At 47.5% G+C, this 18673-nt stretch overlaps 1 protein-coding gene across 1 annotated transcript in view; it reads left to right on the top strand.

Annotated features, from left to right (window-relative positions):
* SLIT3 (slit guidance ligand 3) overlaps window positions 1-14161 on the top strand; it is a 531450-nt gene extending 517289 nt beyond the window's left edge. The window contains exons 34-37 of the mRNA XM_056349923.1: window positions 4372-4526; window positions 6958-7243; window positions 9457-9665; window positions 10762-14161. Of these exons, the coding sequence (XP_056205898.1) occupies window positions 4372-4526; window positions 6958-7243; window positions 9457-9665; window positions 10762-11000 (889 nt within the window). The 3' untranslated portion in view covers window positions 11001-14161. The remainder of the gene's footprint in view (window positions 1-4371; window positions 4527-6957; window positions 7244-9456; window positions 9666-10761) is intronic.
* The last annotated feature ends 4512 nt before the right edge of the window (window positions 14162-18673 follow it).

Consider the following 18673-nt stretch of genomic DNA (forward strand, 5'->3'; position numbering starts at 1 on the left):
CAAAATCAACCTGCTGTATGGGCGCGCGGGGTTCTCTCACTCGGTATGCCGGGGCCTGGGGCCAGGGTGCCCGCCGAGGACCAGAGCCAGGGTGCCCGCTGGAGCCAGGGTGCCCGCTGGAGCCAGGGTGCCCGCCGGCCCCGCAGCCGGGGTGCCCGCGGGGCGAGGAGCCGGGCGGGGCCGCGCGGAGGGATCCGTGCCCGCTGCGGGCCGGCCCGCTGGGCTCGGCGGTGCTGCACCGCCCCCTGCTGCCCGCCCGCCGCCCCCGCCGTGGCTCGGCGCTGCCCTGCCCCGCCCTGCCCCCGCCCGCACGGTGCGGGGCCGCTGCCTGGCGGGCCGGTGTCCCCGCCGCAGCGCTGCGCACAGGGTGCGGGGCGCGGGTGCGGGGCGCGGCCCGGGGCACCGCGCAGGGCCCCGGTGAAGCGCAGTAAATCCCTGACTCCGGGGCAGGTATTTACGTACCGCAGGCTGTTTCAGAAGGAAGAGCTCGGTAAGGCCACCTGATCCCCAATAAGAATTCAATTAAGATTTTAATAAAACCCTTGCAGAGAGCTGGGTCAAGAAGAGGCCCCTTGAAAAAAAGCCGAGCGCAGCAAGTTTGTGCTGCGAGCTGCGTTGTGATGCGCTGCTCAGCGCCTGTGGCTTGCTTCCCTTCATCTCCAGCCAAGCCACTGTCTCCAGCTGTCTCAGACGATTGCTGAGTCTCCTAAAGGCCCGGCTGCGTAAGAGGCTCTGAGGAGAGTTCATGAGCATTTCTCTCACTGCTGGTTTCTCCCCCAGTGCTGTCTCCATCTCTCCCAGTATCCAAAGGCATCTTAACGTCTTTCTGTCAGCAGCAGCAATAAGTACTTTAACACAAGTACCTCCTGGCCAGGGATTTTCTGCCATCCCAGCTGTCCACAGTCAGCTTTTCTATCATATGTTTGTGTCTTCTGTAAAAGAAAATGAGTGCTTTCCCTCTTTTGACTTTATCTGCTTTTACAAAACTGCAGTGTTGGGTGATGACTGTACATTACTTTGTTTCTCAAAGCCCAGGCATGGAGCATTTTAATTCCAAGTTTAAAAGTGAAAGAGTTAGAACTGAGGATTACTCATCCACACATACCTACAATAAGGGACCTCTCACTCCCTTTCCAGAAAAAAACCCAGCCCTGGGTATGCTGAAAGGTGTGAGCACCATCTGGGGTGGCTGCTTCAATCGCCAGGACACACTGACTTTGCCTGCTAGTCAAGGCGCTGTCTGGAAGGAGCACACGCAGTGGAGGAGTAGGTGATTAATGCCTGCGAAATCCTGGCCCAGGGAAGAGCCAGCCCTGCCAGATGCGATAATGTTGTCCTCTGACAAATGGTCATAGCTTGGCCTTCTTCAGATAACGATTTAGTTTTGTGTGTGAGCTTCAGATATTGATCCCACCAGGGAAGGGTTCCCTGTCACACAGCCATCCATCCCACCTCAATACTCAGCTCTCAGAGCTGACAGGGTTTGGCTATACTTCTTCTTTTCATTGGCACTTCTGCACCCGCTAACAATTACAAATATGCATTTCTATTTATCTTGCACCTTTCAGCTGGAAGTCTAAGCACTTTACCCATACAAATTAAGCATTGCAACACAACAGCTAGATATGCAGGGAGTACAGAGGGATCACCCAGACGGCACATTGCTGTAACACAGCTGTTTCTTGTAATGTGGCAGATACTTAGCAGAAATCAAGAATATCTGAACAGAAAGTTTAAACCAGCTGTTTTCAAACTTATTTTTGGTAATCCGTAAAGGAGTCTGCTAGAGGTGTGGGCCCCAATACAGCGGACTCGGGTACCGTGGTGATAGGCTTGCTTTTCTGAGATGCACATACTGCATCACCTTCAGCAGTGAGTGTAGCGTAAGCCCTCAGCCTCTTACCCCAGACACGCCGCTCGCTGCCCTTGCAATGGCCCTGACGTAACAGTATTTTGAGCCAGAACATCTACTGGATCAACTGGATCTGGATTTTTGGACAATGTCAAGCCTTTATGGTTTTTTTCTTAAAACCATTTCAAACAGTGTCATCAGCTCCAGGTTCTTGAGACCTGGCTCCCCGGGGTGCTCTCGCCAACCTGAGGATGGGCACAAACTGGAACCCAGCCACTTTCATGCAGGTCCAGAATGAGCGGTTCAGCCAGCAGAGCTTTCCCAGGAGCCATTCTGTGGCAGAACTAACTTACCTCATCTTTATGTAAAGCCACGCAGTAAAGGTGCTCATATACTGCTGTCATTTTAAGGTCCATGTAATCTTACATGAACTTCTAAAGGCATATGTGTTCGTGATCAATCCCCAAAACCTGTGGGGACAGCAGCACGGCAGAGGCACGTTAGCTCAGTTTGGAAACAGCGGTGTGCTCTTCTTAAACAAGCACATCCTCAGAAACGCCTGCAGTGCTGACTTTCTGCCTGACATTGTTCATGTATAATTGGTTATGTCAGCTCTACTGTAAAACACTATAAAAATGAAACTTCTTCCAGGGACAACTGAATTCTGGTAATTTCCAAGTCAAGTAATTTATGTCTGAAGTTGGGGTCCAATTTCTATGCTACAAGGGCCTTACACATCAGTTATGCAGGACTGGCTGCTAAAGATGGGCAGCACGTCATCCAGGTTGAGAGGTGGACACATCTAAAAGGTGATTCATCCTTAGAGATGAGTCACTTCTTAAGTGTGCCTCTTCCTCTCCACTGATGATGAAGAAAACCTGGCTAAATAGCTCAGACATCTACATTGTGGCTTTACAAAACACCTGAAAGGAATCTGACCTGTGACTTTGTAACTTGCTGAGAGAGGATGCTGAGCTTATGGGCCATTTGAATGAGCAGAAACCCATTCTTAAAACTAACCTTTTACATTTTAATACGGTATTTACCACTTGTGTAGCAATCGCAGATCCAGGTTGTTGGCTAAGCAGTATCTCAAGATGCCTAAATCCCACAGTTGATGTTTCCTGTCTTTATCCGTACGTAACAGAACCACTACCCAGCCAGCAATCCTGCCAGCAGGAATTTGGAAAAGGGTGCTTGCAGGCCAAGCTTAAGATGTGTTGGCAACACTGTGCATGTGGGCAGTTTACACAGCCCGCAGTCTAATTTCAGCTGTAACCACTACTGCTATTAGATTCTCATTATGCACGGGTGTTTGCATGCATGTGGAACAGAGGCTGTACCATTTAATTACATCTACAGCCGTGGAAAGGTCCCATCACGTCTATAACTACCAGCCTAATTTGAAACCCTCTTTGCTCGAGAGCAGGTAATCCCACCCTTGTCCCTCCTTGCTTTTAGGAGTGCATGAAGGTATTGGGCCGTTTTAGAGAATTTCGACATGCAGCATAAAGCCTTGAGAACTGAAGCTGCCCTGAAAATAAAAAGTGATGGTGTGATCCAAATTGAATTGTATGACTGCACCTTTTTATTTTTGGGAGACTGAGCTGAAGGTGAAGATTGTGTGTGGTGCAGACTAGCAAAGAGCTGTTAAGTTATCTGGCTTCATGCATTTGAAAAATCAGTGTTAAAAACACATGAGCAATAAATACATGGTGCATTTAATATCTTGACTGCTCAGATAGCTACCTGCTCCCTGTCCACCCCCAAAATTCCTGCTGCCTTATTCTCAAGCCTCAATCAACACGTAAGTGCTTCTCAAAGAGGAGTAGCAATGTGTCAGTTTTCCTTGCGTTCAGGTAGGACTGTATTGTGTCGAGCAAAGTACCCCAGTCGTTTGTAAGCCAAAAACTCCTGAACTTATTCTCTGGCTTTGAGAAACTCAGCCTGTCCTCATGCCTCAGCATGTAGCTACAAGATACTTCTGCTGTGAGGAAATGCTGGTTTCAGAGGCCCCTGCTGTCTCTTACCCCAAACTGCAGTCCCTCCCTGCCCTGTGAAATAATTCGAGTTTAAACTAACCATACAAGAAGAAATCATTTCAGTGATCTGGCTTGCAACATAAGCATCAAGCAGTGTGACAGAGGGGCTGCAAGCTGCAGAGAGCACGGAATGGGGGGTTTAAAATTTTTGTCACCAAAGCAAATCTATCATGTAACTACGCCCTTGCTTTTCTGCCCTGGGAAACACAACTACAGTAGCACTACCCTGCTTAGCTGTCTTGTCGAGTGTCATATATGTGTAGGTACTGCCTGCACAGGCATCAGCAGTGTTTAAATTTGTGCCTTGGAGGCTCACGCTGGAGGAAATGTTGAGAACACAGTGACCATAAAGGAGCATGGAATGGGAACTGTGCCTCACAAGGTGTGACACCGGGACATAGGATGTCACAGCAGCAGAGACTGTTCATTGTTAACATCACCTTCTAATTCTCTTTTTTTTTAAAATTTTATTTTTAGTGTGGAAACAGTAAATGATGGGCAGTTTCATAGTGTGGAACTCATGATGCTGAACCAAACTCTGAACCTGGTGGTGGACAAGGGGACTCCCAAGAGTCTAGGAAAACTCCAGAAACAGTCCTCTGTCAGCCTCAATACACCCCTCTACATTGGAGGTACAGTGAGTTGCGCTGAACTTTGAGATTTTGACATGTGTTCTCAGAAGCAAATCATCTTCCATCCTACAGAGAGAACTCTCAGGGCCGGGGGGGCAATGACTAGCAGTTTGTCTTCCCCCTCTGCCAGAGGTTGCTTTGCTCAACAGAGAGCCGGGAAACCACACCTCTGCTCTTCTGCTTCGTGCGCCTCAGCCCACTAGCACCCCACTGCACGGCCAGCACTGCCGCGCACGCCAGAGTGAGGAAGCTAACCTCAGCACAGCACAGGCTGCTTCTGTGTTTGTTACACAGCCACGGCAAGAACAATCAGTTTGTAATTTCTAAAGCTTTCAGAACTGGCTGGCACCAAAATGTCATGGTTGAAGAATACAATGGAAGTGTCACAGTCACAGCAAAAAAGCAAATCAATAGTCAGTAGGTTTAAATGTACCATAAATGAGCAGTATTTCTGCTGGAAATGCTAAAAATGGGGGGGAGAGGGGGAGGGGTATGGGGTCTGGGACAGAGATTAAAACATCCAAACCATATTAACACACAAGCTGACTTAGAACTTCTTGGCTAATAGTTTTCTTATTGGAAACTGAAGCCAGAGCTTCAGTATTAGAAAGATATTAAAATTGACCAAACTTCAGTTAAGAAGTTTTTTCACATTCAGTAGTGAATTTTGGGAGAAGGAGGGGATAAATGGTGTGGGGTACAGATGCCCAGAATAATGAGTATCCTGCTAATTAGGTGTCTGGATATGAGAGACAGAATGAAGGCTGTACTCTACCCAACAGATTTGTTTTTGCCAGAACCGCCCTCAGCTCTATTCTGGACTGAATGTTGAAATCTGTCCCTTTCAGTGACACAGAGTTCTTGAATTTTTAGTCAGCCTATTCTAAATACAAAAGTCAGCAGAACAATAATAGACTTTGAAAGTCTTTGAGCTTTTTCTAACAAGATCATTGAAGCCAATAGTAGAAACTCTTAACTTCACTTGGTGCTGGTCAAGCCTTTTGTAAATAATTCCCTTTGATAACACTTTTCTAAAAGAACCCTGAATATTGCCCTTGTAAATCAGAAAACTGGCTAATCTTGCTTTGTACAGAGCTGAACTTTTATAATTGGCTCCTATTAAGAATGTCACAGACTATTAAAGAGCATTACACATCAAAGATAATCTGCTGGTGAGGACATCACAATTTCTCCCTCTAGCACAGCATAAAAGATACCAACCCCACAGCAATTTATACACAGGGAGCTTGGGAAGTAATCACATGGAAAAGTTGTTAATGGATGAGCATTGTGGATCAATACTAATTCTCAAAAGGTACCTACAAAACAGCATTCACAGGACAAACCTGAGACCTGAACGAAGGACTATTGAATACCAGAAGGCATGGGCTCAGAGGAGACTTTTTTTATTGCCCATTAAAATTCTTCTTGCTTCTTTCTAAACCTTCACTGTTCTGCACATCCCGTGTCTCTGCACATAGCATTCCCATGGATGCCAGTTGCCCTTCCACTGCAGACTGTTTAGTTAGAGTAATTGATTAAATCGTCCCAGAGCAATTGTTCCTAACCTGCACTAAGCTTTAAGATAGACCTGAGCCTTCATGTGCCCACAATTTTTGTCCATCTCTCCAACTACATCACCTGGTCTAGCAACTTTCCTCCTAATGCACCGTTAAACAAAGATGCTGGTTTTGTTTTAAGACCATCTTTAACGGTGGAGTTACTTATGGATAGCAAATTCAGAGGCCTTACACAGCTGAAAATGGAAGCACTTGCCTATGCTACCAGCTGTACAGCCCAAGCAGATGTCAGTGGCGAGGGCATAACACAACATCCAAAAGAATCTGCTGGCCATCTGAGCGTATGAACTCTTCCGAGCGCTTGAACAAGGTGGAAGGTACTCGCCACAAAGACTTGGCCTGGCCTCCTGAACTGCTGTTCCCTGTCTCTAGAGTTCTTCTGCATTGGTTTTGATGGAGTGCACTGCTACCACTCCCTGTCCTAACACTGTGATCTAGTAGCGCCTAACTATCTTGCTGGATCCCAGAGGTGGTAGCTACCTGCTGGCAAGTAAAGATATTCTTAAACCTCTCAGAAGGATAATTGCTATTAGACTATAGACAGGAGGAGCATCATCTGAGGTCATCAAAAATACATGGTCATCAGCCAAAAAGAAAAAAACACTGGTTGGGTTTTGGTGGGGTTATTTTTGTCATATACCTCTTACGTAAGCTTGAGCAAGTGATTTTATTTTTGTTTCTTTCCATTTCCAGAATGAGGACAATGAGACTGTGCTGCCTCACAAAGGTCCTATGTAAATTAATTCTTTAAAGATTATAAGGGGCTGTGACAAAAGAAACATTAGCAATTATAATTTATGTATTATCATTGTAACTGTGAGTAAACCTTCCCTTTTTGGTTTTATCTGAAGGGATCCCGACCTCTACTGGATTATCTTCACTGCGCCAGGGTGCAGATAAGACACCAAACGGTTTTCATGGATGTATTCACGACGTCCGCATCAATAACGAGCTGCAGGATTTCAAGGATTTACCACAGCAGTCACTAGGAGTCCTTCCTGGCTGCAAATCCTGTAACATCTGCAAGCACGGTATTTGCCGGTCCCTGGAGAAAACAAGTGTGATTTGTGAATGTCACCCAGGCTGGACGGGCCCCCTGTGTGACCAGGAAATGGGAGACCCATGTCTTAACCACAAGTAAGCTCAAACGAATGCTGGTGGGAGGGTGGAAGCTTTAGAGCTAATGCATATTTCACATTTCATCTTGTAAAACCACATCTGACTATTTTTGGAGGTGCTGGGCTCCCACACAAAATTATTGACAGTCATGAGTCAGCATCCATGGCAACTCTCAAATTCCACTCCTTGTTCTGATGTTGCTCGCTCTCCAAATGAGGTCTTTGTTCTGGAGGAGCTATGGTGTTGATACTGCAGGTCATACTTTCAGCTGTGACTCTACACATTAAAATATGAAAACTCCTGTTAACGGGTATGGCTTACCTCTGAGGTGGTGAGTGCCTGCACTTACCCAGAGCAAAGCAGAGCTGCCTGTGAGCAGGACGTACGCATTTTAGGGATATGCCCACAGCAGCATTGGACCCAGTATTCAAACTGACTCCCTGAAGACCGTTATGCACACCAATGTGAACAGTTTTAAATTTCCCCAATAGATGACTTAAATATTACATTCCGAAACACCCCTTTAAAGTGCAAGTTTAAAGGATAGCATAAAGTTGCACGCGAAGGGAGCATGAGTGTAAAGCACTCACAGTTCAAAGGCTCAATAACCACATCTCTATCAGAAACAGTGGATAAATAGCTTGCTGATGGCAAGTACACAAGGAAACAGTCCAACGCAGACCAGCAGTCTGCATAATTTGGTGCTGTTTCATGAGCAGATGGAAGTACTTTTGTTTTAGAAGCTACTTTGGTTTTTCTGTCTGTGGAAGGGGCTTTCCACAAGCACATACTTTTGACAGGTAAATTGACACAGTGAATAATCACTCTCTGAAGGGCAGAAATTTAACTTGGCAGAGGTACCATTTTAAACTTGCTTCTGGGTCTAATTCTGCAAAGTACTGAACGCTGGAAGGTGTTGAGAAGCACCTGAGAGTTTACAGACCAAAGGTATGAAGACCCAAGTGAAGAAACACTCAGAGACCCAAATGTTTCCTTGAATTTCCAACATCAACATGAAGCTGTTATGGTTGGACAGAGAAAAATAAGGGAGTTCCAGATGTTTACATGATGAGGGATTGTTTCTCTCATAGTCTAAGGAGGGTGATGCAATCTTGAGCGCAGCCCGCTTGCTAAGGAAGATAGCTAAGCATATTTTTGATGCTGGCGTACTGTCCCACCTTTCATTAATTCACTTTTGGAGTTGCCTCCTTAAAGCCAGGCCCTTTGTGTCCAGGGGATTATGGTGGCCTTCTGGCAGGTGTCTGCTTCAACACGCACAGATGAATCTCAGCGAGGAAAAGCATAAAGAGCAGGTAGTTGATGATAACAGGAGTCACCAAGCACAGCTGTAGTTAGTGGGGCAGAAAATACTGCTTCATCTAGACTGTAACTCCCTTTCTTACAGTATTTTGCATATCTTGACCTGACTGAAACTGCTTTTATTATTTATGGGTTTTAGTTCAAAGCTTAAAAATAAAATTACAAGGATTCAACATAAGCAGGGAACAACTTTAAAGTACCAGAAAGAAAATGAATAAAAATAAGAGAAAGACGTGGGTTTATGCCAAGTAGGACCTGATATAGCAAAGGTTTATAATCCCTAAGCAGTTTTTCCTTGGCTGGACAGTGTTGCTTTCTTGCCTGTCATCAGTCTATTTCAACCCTGTCCCTGTCCCAGCAGTAGGGATAGTGTCAGAGAACTTGCTAAGGATCAACACCACTCCCTGTGGTACTCCTCAGAAAATACCAAAGCTCACTGCAGGCCACGAGCCAGTGAACCCAACTACAGCTGCCTGTCAATAAGTCTGTGCATAACTTTTCCACAAACACCTTCATTTATCACACAAGTTTTCATCACCTGGTATTATTTGTAGAGTAATTCTGCTAAGGAAGCCTGGGCGTGCAGCTTGATTGTTGGCACTTAGTTCCATGTGCTGATGCTGTAAATGTGAGCTGTCTTGTGTGGATGCCAAGTGTTGGTCCATGCTCAGGGAGGAGCCTAATGTTTTCCAAAGAGATCACTTAGGATCGCAAATTCTAAATGTATTCTCTGAACATTATCCAGCACTCACCAAAAACTCAGTTTCTTCAGAGCATTTGACACTGAACTGCTGGGTTTAGGGTTAGTATCCTGGAAATAATGGGCAGAAGTGCCAAAACGAAATGTGCCTGGGGAAAGGGAACTTTCACGTCGAACACAGTCCAGCTCTAAATGCTTCGTTTTTCTCCAGGTGTCTGCATGGCAAGTGCATGGTGGCCAATGTGGCTTACACCTGTAAGTGCATGGAGGGCTACACCGGCATGTATTGTGACAAGAAGAACAATTCCTCAAATCCCTGCAGGATTTTGAAATGCAATCATGGGCAGTGTAAAATCTCCGAGCATGGGGAACCCTACTGCGAATGCGATCCTAACTATAGCGGAGAACATTGTGACAGAGGTACGCTTGGCTGGGGCCCAGGATGCTGGTCTGCTAGTTTACACCTTTGTTTTGATGTCTCTTCCATGTGACCTGTATTTGGGGGTAAATGGCAAATAGTAGAAGATAAAGCTAAGTCAGCCTCTACAGAGCAATACAGGGAGGAGAAACAAACCACACGACAGCTAGCTAGCTATTATCCAAACATACAGAAAAGGGGACACGTGCAGCAGAGTTTTCTCTGTCTCCTGAATCCGTAAGGTTTGCTGCTCCCAGGCTTGTGATGGGATGCTTAAAGGAGAAGTTGTTGCAAGGTTTACCGTGAGCAAGCCATAATCTGTTAATTGCAGTGCTGGGAAAGGAGGTCCCACCCTGCAAACCAAGGAGGTACTGCTCATCTGAAGTGGCTGTAAAGATTCTCAGCTTGCTCCCTCTGATGCAGCTGGGCAGGTTTCCTGGGGAATCCCACAGATCATGCTGGACTTGCCTGCTAGGGCAGGGGCCCAATCCTTCCGCCCTGACCTCAAAAGACTGGCTGGAAACTCAGTGAGGTCTAATTTCATCCCTTCTGCCTTTTTTTGTTGCTGTACAGAAGGAAGGAGCTGGCTTGTATGATTTTTATTTAGGTTGTGCCTTTCCTGTGAATGAATCACAGACTTTCCGAATTACACACATATACAGCCTCACCAGAGTGTATCTGGCTGCTTCAGAGTGACTGCAGAACAGCACAGACACGTGCAGGTATCCCAGATTGCTAATGCCATGCAGAGCAGCCTGACCTTTGATCCTGGGAAGCAGACACAGTAAAAGTAATTCATATTTTGCAGGAGTGTTGCAGGATTCAACACTCAGCATTCATTAAAGCACTTCCAGAACTGCTGATCAAAGCCAGCAGGCCTGCTTGGCCTCTGCCTTGTGGCGGATATTACACATTTGTGTAACACAAGCTCTGTTTTGATGGCAGGTACAAAGCAGTAAAAGATTAAGGTCCTTCTCATGCCATCTGTTTGCCTTGAATATCATACAAGTACAGGGCTGATCACTGGCATTTGGGGAATATCTGGCAAAATAGTTACCACATTTTTTTTTTTCCTTTATGTCTCTGTTGTCTTACCAGAGAACCTCTGCCAAGGAGACATAATTCGAGAAGTAGTCCGTAAGCAGCAGGGCTACACGTCGTGTGCCACTGCCTCCAAAGTACCCCGCCTGGAATGCCGCGGCAGCTGTGGCAACGGGCAGTGCTGCGTTCCTCTCCGGAGCAAAAGGCGGAAATACTTCTTCCAATGCGTGGATGGCTCCACCTTCACGGAAGAACTGGAGAGACACGTGGAATGCGGCTGCTCGAAATGCTTATAAGCCATTCTCCAGTCTCTTGCCACTTTAATCGACTCAGAAGCGCTATCAAAATGGGACCTATTTACTTTCAGAGTGAAGAAGAAGAAAATTATTAAGTATATTGTAAAATAAGCAAAAAATAGAACTTATTTTTATTATGGAAAGTGACTATTTTCATCTTTTATTATATAAAGTATCGCACCACTTTGGGTATATGTATCATATAGTGAGTTATTTTTACCATGAAACTTTTTTAACAGTTGTAAGAAAAAAAAATCAAAAGTTAAAAGTTAAAAAAAAATATATAAAGAAAACATAGCCTAACGGGAGAAGTGTGGGGGTGACTTTATGTGTATGCACAATGAACAAATGTAAAGGTGTTCCAAGGACCCGCCACAGAACCGATACAGGCTGAAGAAATCTCTGAAGCTCTGGGTGGGTCTCCTAAGAGAGCGGATCCCCCCGGCTGACAGCCATCTCGCCTGCTCGGGCACCCTGAGAAAGCCTCCCCCTCGGTCCCTTGCTCTGCCTAACACTGCCGACGCCGTTTTGTTCCTGTACAGTGGCTCCGCTTGCTGTTCTTGAACTGGTTCCCTATAGCACGTAGACACTGCCGTAGCTTGAGGCTAACTACATTATTTGACTATTGTAATACTATAATACATTTTCTGCTGTGTATGTTGTGTTTATCTGTGTTCACATTATATTCTGCAGCAACTGTACCTATAGAGCACAGGCAGCTTTATCCAAAAGAAGGGGACAAAGGGAAAGGAAGTGGGGAAATATATGTCGCTTTGGGAAATTTGGGGGCAAAATGTGAAATAAGTGCTAAGTAATGCCTAATAAATGACGTAGTACCTTTGTGTAAACTCCTCAGCTATGTTATTTCCCAAGTTTGTGCCTTCTTGCTCCCAGCCTTGATCCCTTTTTTGTATATGAAATATAAGGAATGCACTGCTACATAGTTTGTCACGCCTTGACACTTTAACTTGCAAAGGTTGTAAAGCGCACGAAAATATTGCAGGTGCCAGAACGTACCTGCAGCGTAACGGCTTTGACTCCCACTGTCACTTGAGCCATGGGTGTAAGCTGGGCTGTAGCTGCCTGTTCATCCACACGCTGGTGCCGAGCAGTCGGCTACTTTTCCACAGCTTTTTAAATGAGCAGAAGTTGCACTATATCCATGTGAAGGTGTTCAGCCGACATTTGTCCACCTTAGCAGCACTCTTTTCTCTGCACAAGGAGAGCCATCACAGCTCCATCCTGTCCTGTTCTGACGTTCGGTGCAGATTGACCAAATCAGCCAAAGCTTTTCCCTCTGCACTGCTTTGTATCCTACACTTGTGTCTCCCAAAGGACTCCCGTTAACTTGAGCTGTGTTCAGAGCAAGCGCTGAACAGGAAATGGAAATCAATGCAGGGATAAATTCTCACTGTGAATGTGAGGCAAAAATTGACTCTGGGAGCGAGTTTGATTTTTGGAGGGTTTTTGGCAGGGCTGCCTTTCAGGGTCAGTAAGTACATGCAAAAAGCACCGTGGATACCTTGAATTTTCTCTTACTGTTCTATTCCAAACATCCCATCAAGCGTTCCATGATCAGCATAACTTCTTTCTTTCCCTACAATAGCAAGTACTATGGTCCTTTCTTCAATTCCTCTTTCTTTAAGAGAGGTAGCCAGAGATGATTCCTAGCAGCTGTAAGCTCCTTTTGAGAATGCTCATTGGTCTCACAAAAAAGATTCCGGATCAGGCGCTTCGGCAAAGGGTGAGTAGGAAAGCGGAATCAAGCAAACAGGGCTGTTGACTGGGGCTTGGGAAAGCTACACAGAACGCAGCCCTGCCATGACAAGCATAAATGTTTGCTTCCCGTTAAAGATAAGTGACCATCTAGCCATCGTGCAACCAGGAGGCTCCAACATGCTTAGCATTCTGCTACATCAATCTCTCCTTAACTGCAGCAGTTCATTCTTATTTCTTTGTTACTTCCAGAGCAACTTGAGCAGAAGGGACATTGCCAATATAATGCCGTCCCACAAAATAAGTATCAGTTTGTGGAGCCTGCGATCAGTGAAACATAAAACAATTGCTAGTTAAATGTACCAAACTGATTGAAACTGTACAGCTCAAGAGCCAGGGAAAAACTAATGCTAGTTGCAAGTACTGTGAACTGCTCTTTATTTTGGATATCACATCAGAAGCTCGGAGCAGCTGGTGTTTGCAGTGTGCAACCAAAATCACCCAAATCCACAACCTACAGGTTTTAAAAATCCACGCAACTAACTGCACAAAGAGACTTGTGCAAATATGCGCCTGGCACACCACTATCGTTAATATTTCATTCCTGCTTAAAACACTTTTAATTTCTGAAGAAGCAGCTGCTATGGTGCCAGGCGGAAGAGATCCAGACCAAGCAGTGGCTTGCAAGCCCTCTGTGTGCTCTACTGCACAATTTGTACCAGCGAACTGTCAAGGCCTGCAGAAACACGGCCGCTCTTGAACAACACCCAAAGCAGTGTTCACGTTGTCCCTTGAGCAGCAACGTGTGTGAGAGAGAAGGTGACATTTACTCGTAGCCTCGCACCTGCTGGAGGGTGCTTTAAAAGGAATGATTTTGACTGGCCGGGCAAAGCCATCAACATCTTATTAACACATCACTCTGGGATTTATTTAAGCAAAGCCTTGCAGCAAAGTGACCAGCAACAGCTCAGCGAGGCTGGCCCTGTTCCTGGCCCTTTTCTGTCATGGCACTTCATTGTTAAGCGCTGGGATAAAGAACTAAGAATATCTATTTTGTAACCAAATGATGCAATTTTTGTACGCTTTTAGGCAGCACTTGCCATTGGATAGTGATGCTTTATGTCAATGATTCTCTGACTTGCTATAGAATTATTTTATGTTAAGAAGAAAATAAAAAGCATTCAGATGTGCCAAAAATGTGAGGTAAACTGAAGTGTAATTAGCTCTGAAAGTTCCTCTGTAACCTGCCTAATGTTACAATAAATTTCAAGAACCGCGGGTACAATGCAGTAGTTTTTACCTCTATAAAGTTTTAATATAAAGTGAAGAAAGATGCCTACCCTTAAAAAATGGCAATGCAGACTGGTGTGAACTGATGTATTTTATTAATAGATTCTCATTGTGATGTAAGTTTAAATAAATTGTTGGGTTATGGAAGATTGTAACATACCTTGTGATGCAGATTATTTCTACGTGTATTTGAGGTGTTGAGTCTGACCTTTTAGAGTATGTCAGGTAGCTCATGGGAAACGATGGGGGAAACCACACGCGATCCTCTTGGACAAATCTAGTCAGAGAATGGCTGTAGTTAAACACAGTATGAACAGCAATTACGTATTTTTATGGCATCACAACCTAATCTTTTAGGAGTATTACACACACAGATGAACTAAGCTACATAGGTTTTGAGCCTGGGCATTTTTTTCAATCAAATACTTTATTTGCAGCTTTTTTTTTTTTTTTTTTATAAACTGTTTGAGGAAGGCCTGCAGCAAAAGTACACTACTTAATTAATAATAGAAATAAAGAAGAAATGAAATTTCTTCAATAAATGAAGAAGTATTGGGAATTGGGGTCAGAGGAGGTCTGGCTGAGGAAATGGAAGTCACCTAGCCAACAGTGGATGACAGTGTGATCTCCTGACATGCATTCCAAATTTGCTGCCACGCCTCTGTAGCTGGCTATTATTAGTGACCCAGGTGCAACAGGCCTTTTCTGCTCATTACATTCCAGCCTTAGCACAGAGTAAACCAAAGCTCCCACCTACTCCTTAGCCTTCCCTCACCCATGCCCCTGCAAAGCGCTCACATAGCGCTAATTATGCTTCGAACTACAGCCCTTAGAGTTGCCTTTGCCATTCCATGCAAAACTAGCGACAGCACCCAGCCAATAGAAACACTCAACCTTAATGAGCATCGTTAAGCCTGAACTATGAAGGTTAATTATATAATTGTAGCAGATGGTAGCATTTTCACCTAAAGCAAACTGAGCTGAGCCTACTAAAAAAGCCAGCGGGAACTGGTCAAAATTTTCTAGGTACTGGCTGAAGTAATGGCTTTGCACAACAGTTGTTTGTATTGCTCGTGGCTTCGCAGCACGCAGGCTCCTCGGCCACCGCTCAAGCAACCGCAGCCCAGGGATGAAAGGCTCTTGCCCGTGCTCCAGCGCGCAGCGCTGCAGGGATCGCTTCTTCGCCATCGCTCTGAGGCAAACAGTGCGGAGCGCTGCCGACCCCACGTTGCTCTACGGTTTTCCTAGTCAGCAGGGAACGGCTGGCTGGTGGTGCCGTTTGCAGAGTGTTGGCTGTGGGGTTTATGTTGTTCTCTGGGGGTCCTGTCTCCTCTGGTCTCTGTGACCTCCCTTAGGAGTTACTGCCCAGCTCCTCCTGCAGCTGACACAAGCCAGCCCCACAGCTCAGCGGGCCAGACTCCCAGAAGTGCCTTCGTTTCCCCAGCCCAAGGTACTTATGAGTAATAATCCCTTCGGCTTAAGGCTCAGTGAGATGTCAGACTGGATCCACTGGGTGGTGGGCACCGTGTGACCTGGGCCAGAATCTCTTTTGCCTCCCAGGACGTGCCCTGCAGCCTTCACCGACGGCCGGGTGACCTCACATGGCGTCCTGCTGGCAGCGGCCTTCGGCTCCGCGGCGCCCACTGCACCCCCAGCCCTGCCGGCGCTGAGCCGCCCGCCCGCCCCTGCCCCGCGCCGGGGCCAGACCCGCCCTGGCACGGCCACAGTCGCCGCTGGGGTGGCCGCCACCACCCGTGCCGGGGTCCCCGGCGGAGGCCGCTCTTGTCCCCTCGGGCCGCCGCCACAGTGGCGGGCGGAGGCAGCGGCGCGGATGCCGCCAGCAGGTGGCGCCGCAGGGCGCGGCCCGGCCCGCTCCGCTCGGCGGTGCTGTAACAGCACGGCGGGGCACGGCGGGGCACGGCACGGGAGAGCGGGGAGGGGGCACGGCACGGGAGAGCGGGGAGGGGGGCACGGCACGGGAGGGCGGGCAGGGGGCACGGCACGGGAGGGCGGGGAGGGGGCACGGCACGGGAGAGCGGGGAGGGGGCACGGCACGGGAGGGCGGGGAGGGGGCACGGCACGGGAGGGCGGGCAGGGGGCACGGCACGGGAGGGCGGGCAGGGGGCACGGCACGGGAGGGCGGGGAGGGGGCACGGCACGGGAGGGCGGGCAGGGGGCACGGCACGGGAGGGCGGGCAGGGGGGCAGGGCGCAGGAACGGCACGGCACGGGATAGCATGGCTCAGGGCAGGGCACACCGCACGGCACGGGCTGCTCCCATCGGAGGGCCCTGCAGCAACGGCCGAGCCCCCTGCCTGGGCAGGGCAGGGCTGGCCGGGCCCGAGGCCGCTGCTGAGGGCTCTGTCCAGGTGCCTCAGGCCCTGGCAGGCGTGGGGCATCGGCCGGCTCCTGAGGGCACCTGCGCCAGCGTCTGACCCCCCTCTCGGTACAGAAATGCTTCCCCACATCCCGTCTAAACCTCCCTGGCGCAGCTTTGAACCATCCCCACGCGTCCTGTCACTGGATCCCAGGGAGAAAAGCTCAGCACCTCCCTCTCCACGTCCCCTCCTCAGCGAGCTGTAGCGAGCAATGGGGTCGCCCCTCAGCCTCCTTTTCTCCAAACCAGGCAAGCCCAAATTCCTCAGCTGCTCCACAGGAGCATCTGTGTATGTGATAGATGGATTTTCTGGAGAGTTTTAAATGACAGTTTCTCAGGTTTTATTATCCTACGCCATCAGCTTCCTAGTGTTGTTCACATTGGCCCTGTGAGGAAAGAAGCCCCTGCCATCCCCATGAGCTTGGCACGGGGTCACTGTGGTCAGGAGCCTACAGCTTATCCCAGGAATCCGCAGGAACCAGCAGCAGAAAGATGACCCTGGCGAGCCCTGGAAGGACACGTGTGAGACCCAAGGGTGTCCGACACTTCCCCAGTACCAACCCTCCGCATCATGGCTGCGATGGCTCCTCATGCTGGCATAGGGACAGCTTGTGCCTGTGCCCTGCGGTGGTCTCAGGACAGTGTCATGACGGCAGCGTCACAAGGCCGCTGTTAATGGTACCACTGTTACTTTGGCGCTAGCACCTTTTGGAATAACAAATGATTCTGCTATTTCTACCTTAATTCTGCTGCTTACAGAGTTTATTACCCAACAGGGCTCTACTCCGAGCTGGTAGGTGCACACCCCTTGCAGCCCACAATACCTCTTGTCTATGCAAGAAAGCACAGCTGTTCCTCCGAGCACCTCCAGCCCTCAGAGAGCCCTGCAGACAGCAAGAACCTCCTTGGGCACGTAACAGAGGACACACCCCGTACAAGCAGTGCTTATTAGTATGAGGAAGCTTAAACTTACACCATGATGCACAGGGGCATCCCACAGTCTCACAAGGAGGAACACAAGTCAGTGTGAGACTTGCATAGCTTCGCATCTTGTTTGTATGTGATCTTTTGACCTTCTCCTTTCTCAGGGTTTCTGTGCTTTCAAAGTGATGCTCAGGGTAGTCTTGGGATGGCACTGCCTTCTCTTACTGTCTATGACGCTTGTCCCGATGGCACCAGGATCACCCCTTTTCTGTAAAAATAATCTTTTACAACTGTTTTGTTTTACCTGGGGAGGAAGAGTACACATCCTACCTCAGAGATGTGTGGAAGTGAGGAAAGAGGGTTATGTGAGTCTCATAGGGTCAACGGCTTTTGTGCTCAGGGGACCGCTCAAAACTCACGGGGGATCCGTCCATTACATTTTCTGTCATCCAGTCTTCCAGCTAATCTTCCACCAGCAACATTTAACCAGGCAGCTCCTCTGTCATGCATCACCTGCAGAGAGGTGAACGTGGGCCCTGCACCACTCCAGGCTGCTGGCCATGAGCTGCTCTCCCGTCCTCCTGCATTAGCACCTTTATCCTGCCCCACCGCCTTGTCTCCAACGCTCAGACCCAGATCCTGCACTACCACAGTGGATGAATTTCTGCAAAGACAGAAAAAGCCAGAAGTTAGTCACAGATTTCACCACCCTGGCAAAATGGCAAGAGGCTTTGATCTAGCACAGGGCTATTCCCTAGCCTCACCCTTGGAAACATCTGGAACTTAAAAATAAGGCAGAAGAAATTGCACAAGGCAGACAATAAACATGACATTTTCACTTGAGGAAACTCAATTTTTGTGAAGTGACAAGCCACTGAAGCCATGGCCATCCACTGGGAGGGTTGTTAATGACAGGCAAATGACTTAGCCCTGCCTTAGACATACTTTGCATGCAGAACAAGGTTACAGCAACCAAATACCACAAAGTAATTTACATTGGGATTTTACAACACATGAGATACTATCACGCTTTCACCTAGCATGTGGTAAGAGCATGCGCAACAGACAGTTACTATAGAGGACCTTAAACTTCCTTAGTTATATGCCAGCACATTTTGCATCTCTTGAACTGCCCTAGCTTCTTCTGGGTAAAGCAGTCATTGAATTTTTGGGACGGTGTTTTTTTTTAATTTTTCTTTTTTTTTTCATTTTTACTATAAGGTAAATACCAGAATATGGTTTAAGGCACTAAGACCCAGAGAAATCAAGTTGGTCATACCAATAAATAAATGAGATTCTAATATAGCAATAAACCAATGTTTGTCATGCCCCAAAACATCTTTGTAAGTAATACTGGTTTAAAAAAA

The sequence above is a fragment of the Falco biarmicus genome, chromosome 8, assembly GCF_023638135.1.
Source record: "Falco biarmicus isolate bFalBia1 chromosome 8, bFalBia1.pri, whole genome shotgun sequence".
Lineage (NCBI taxonomy): Eukaryota > Metazoa > Chordata > Aves > Falconiformes > Falconidae > Falco > Falco biarmicus.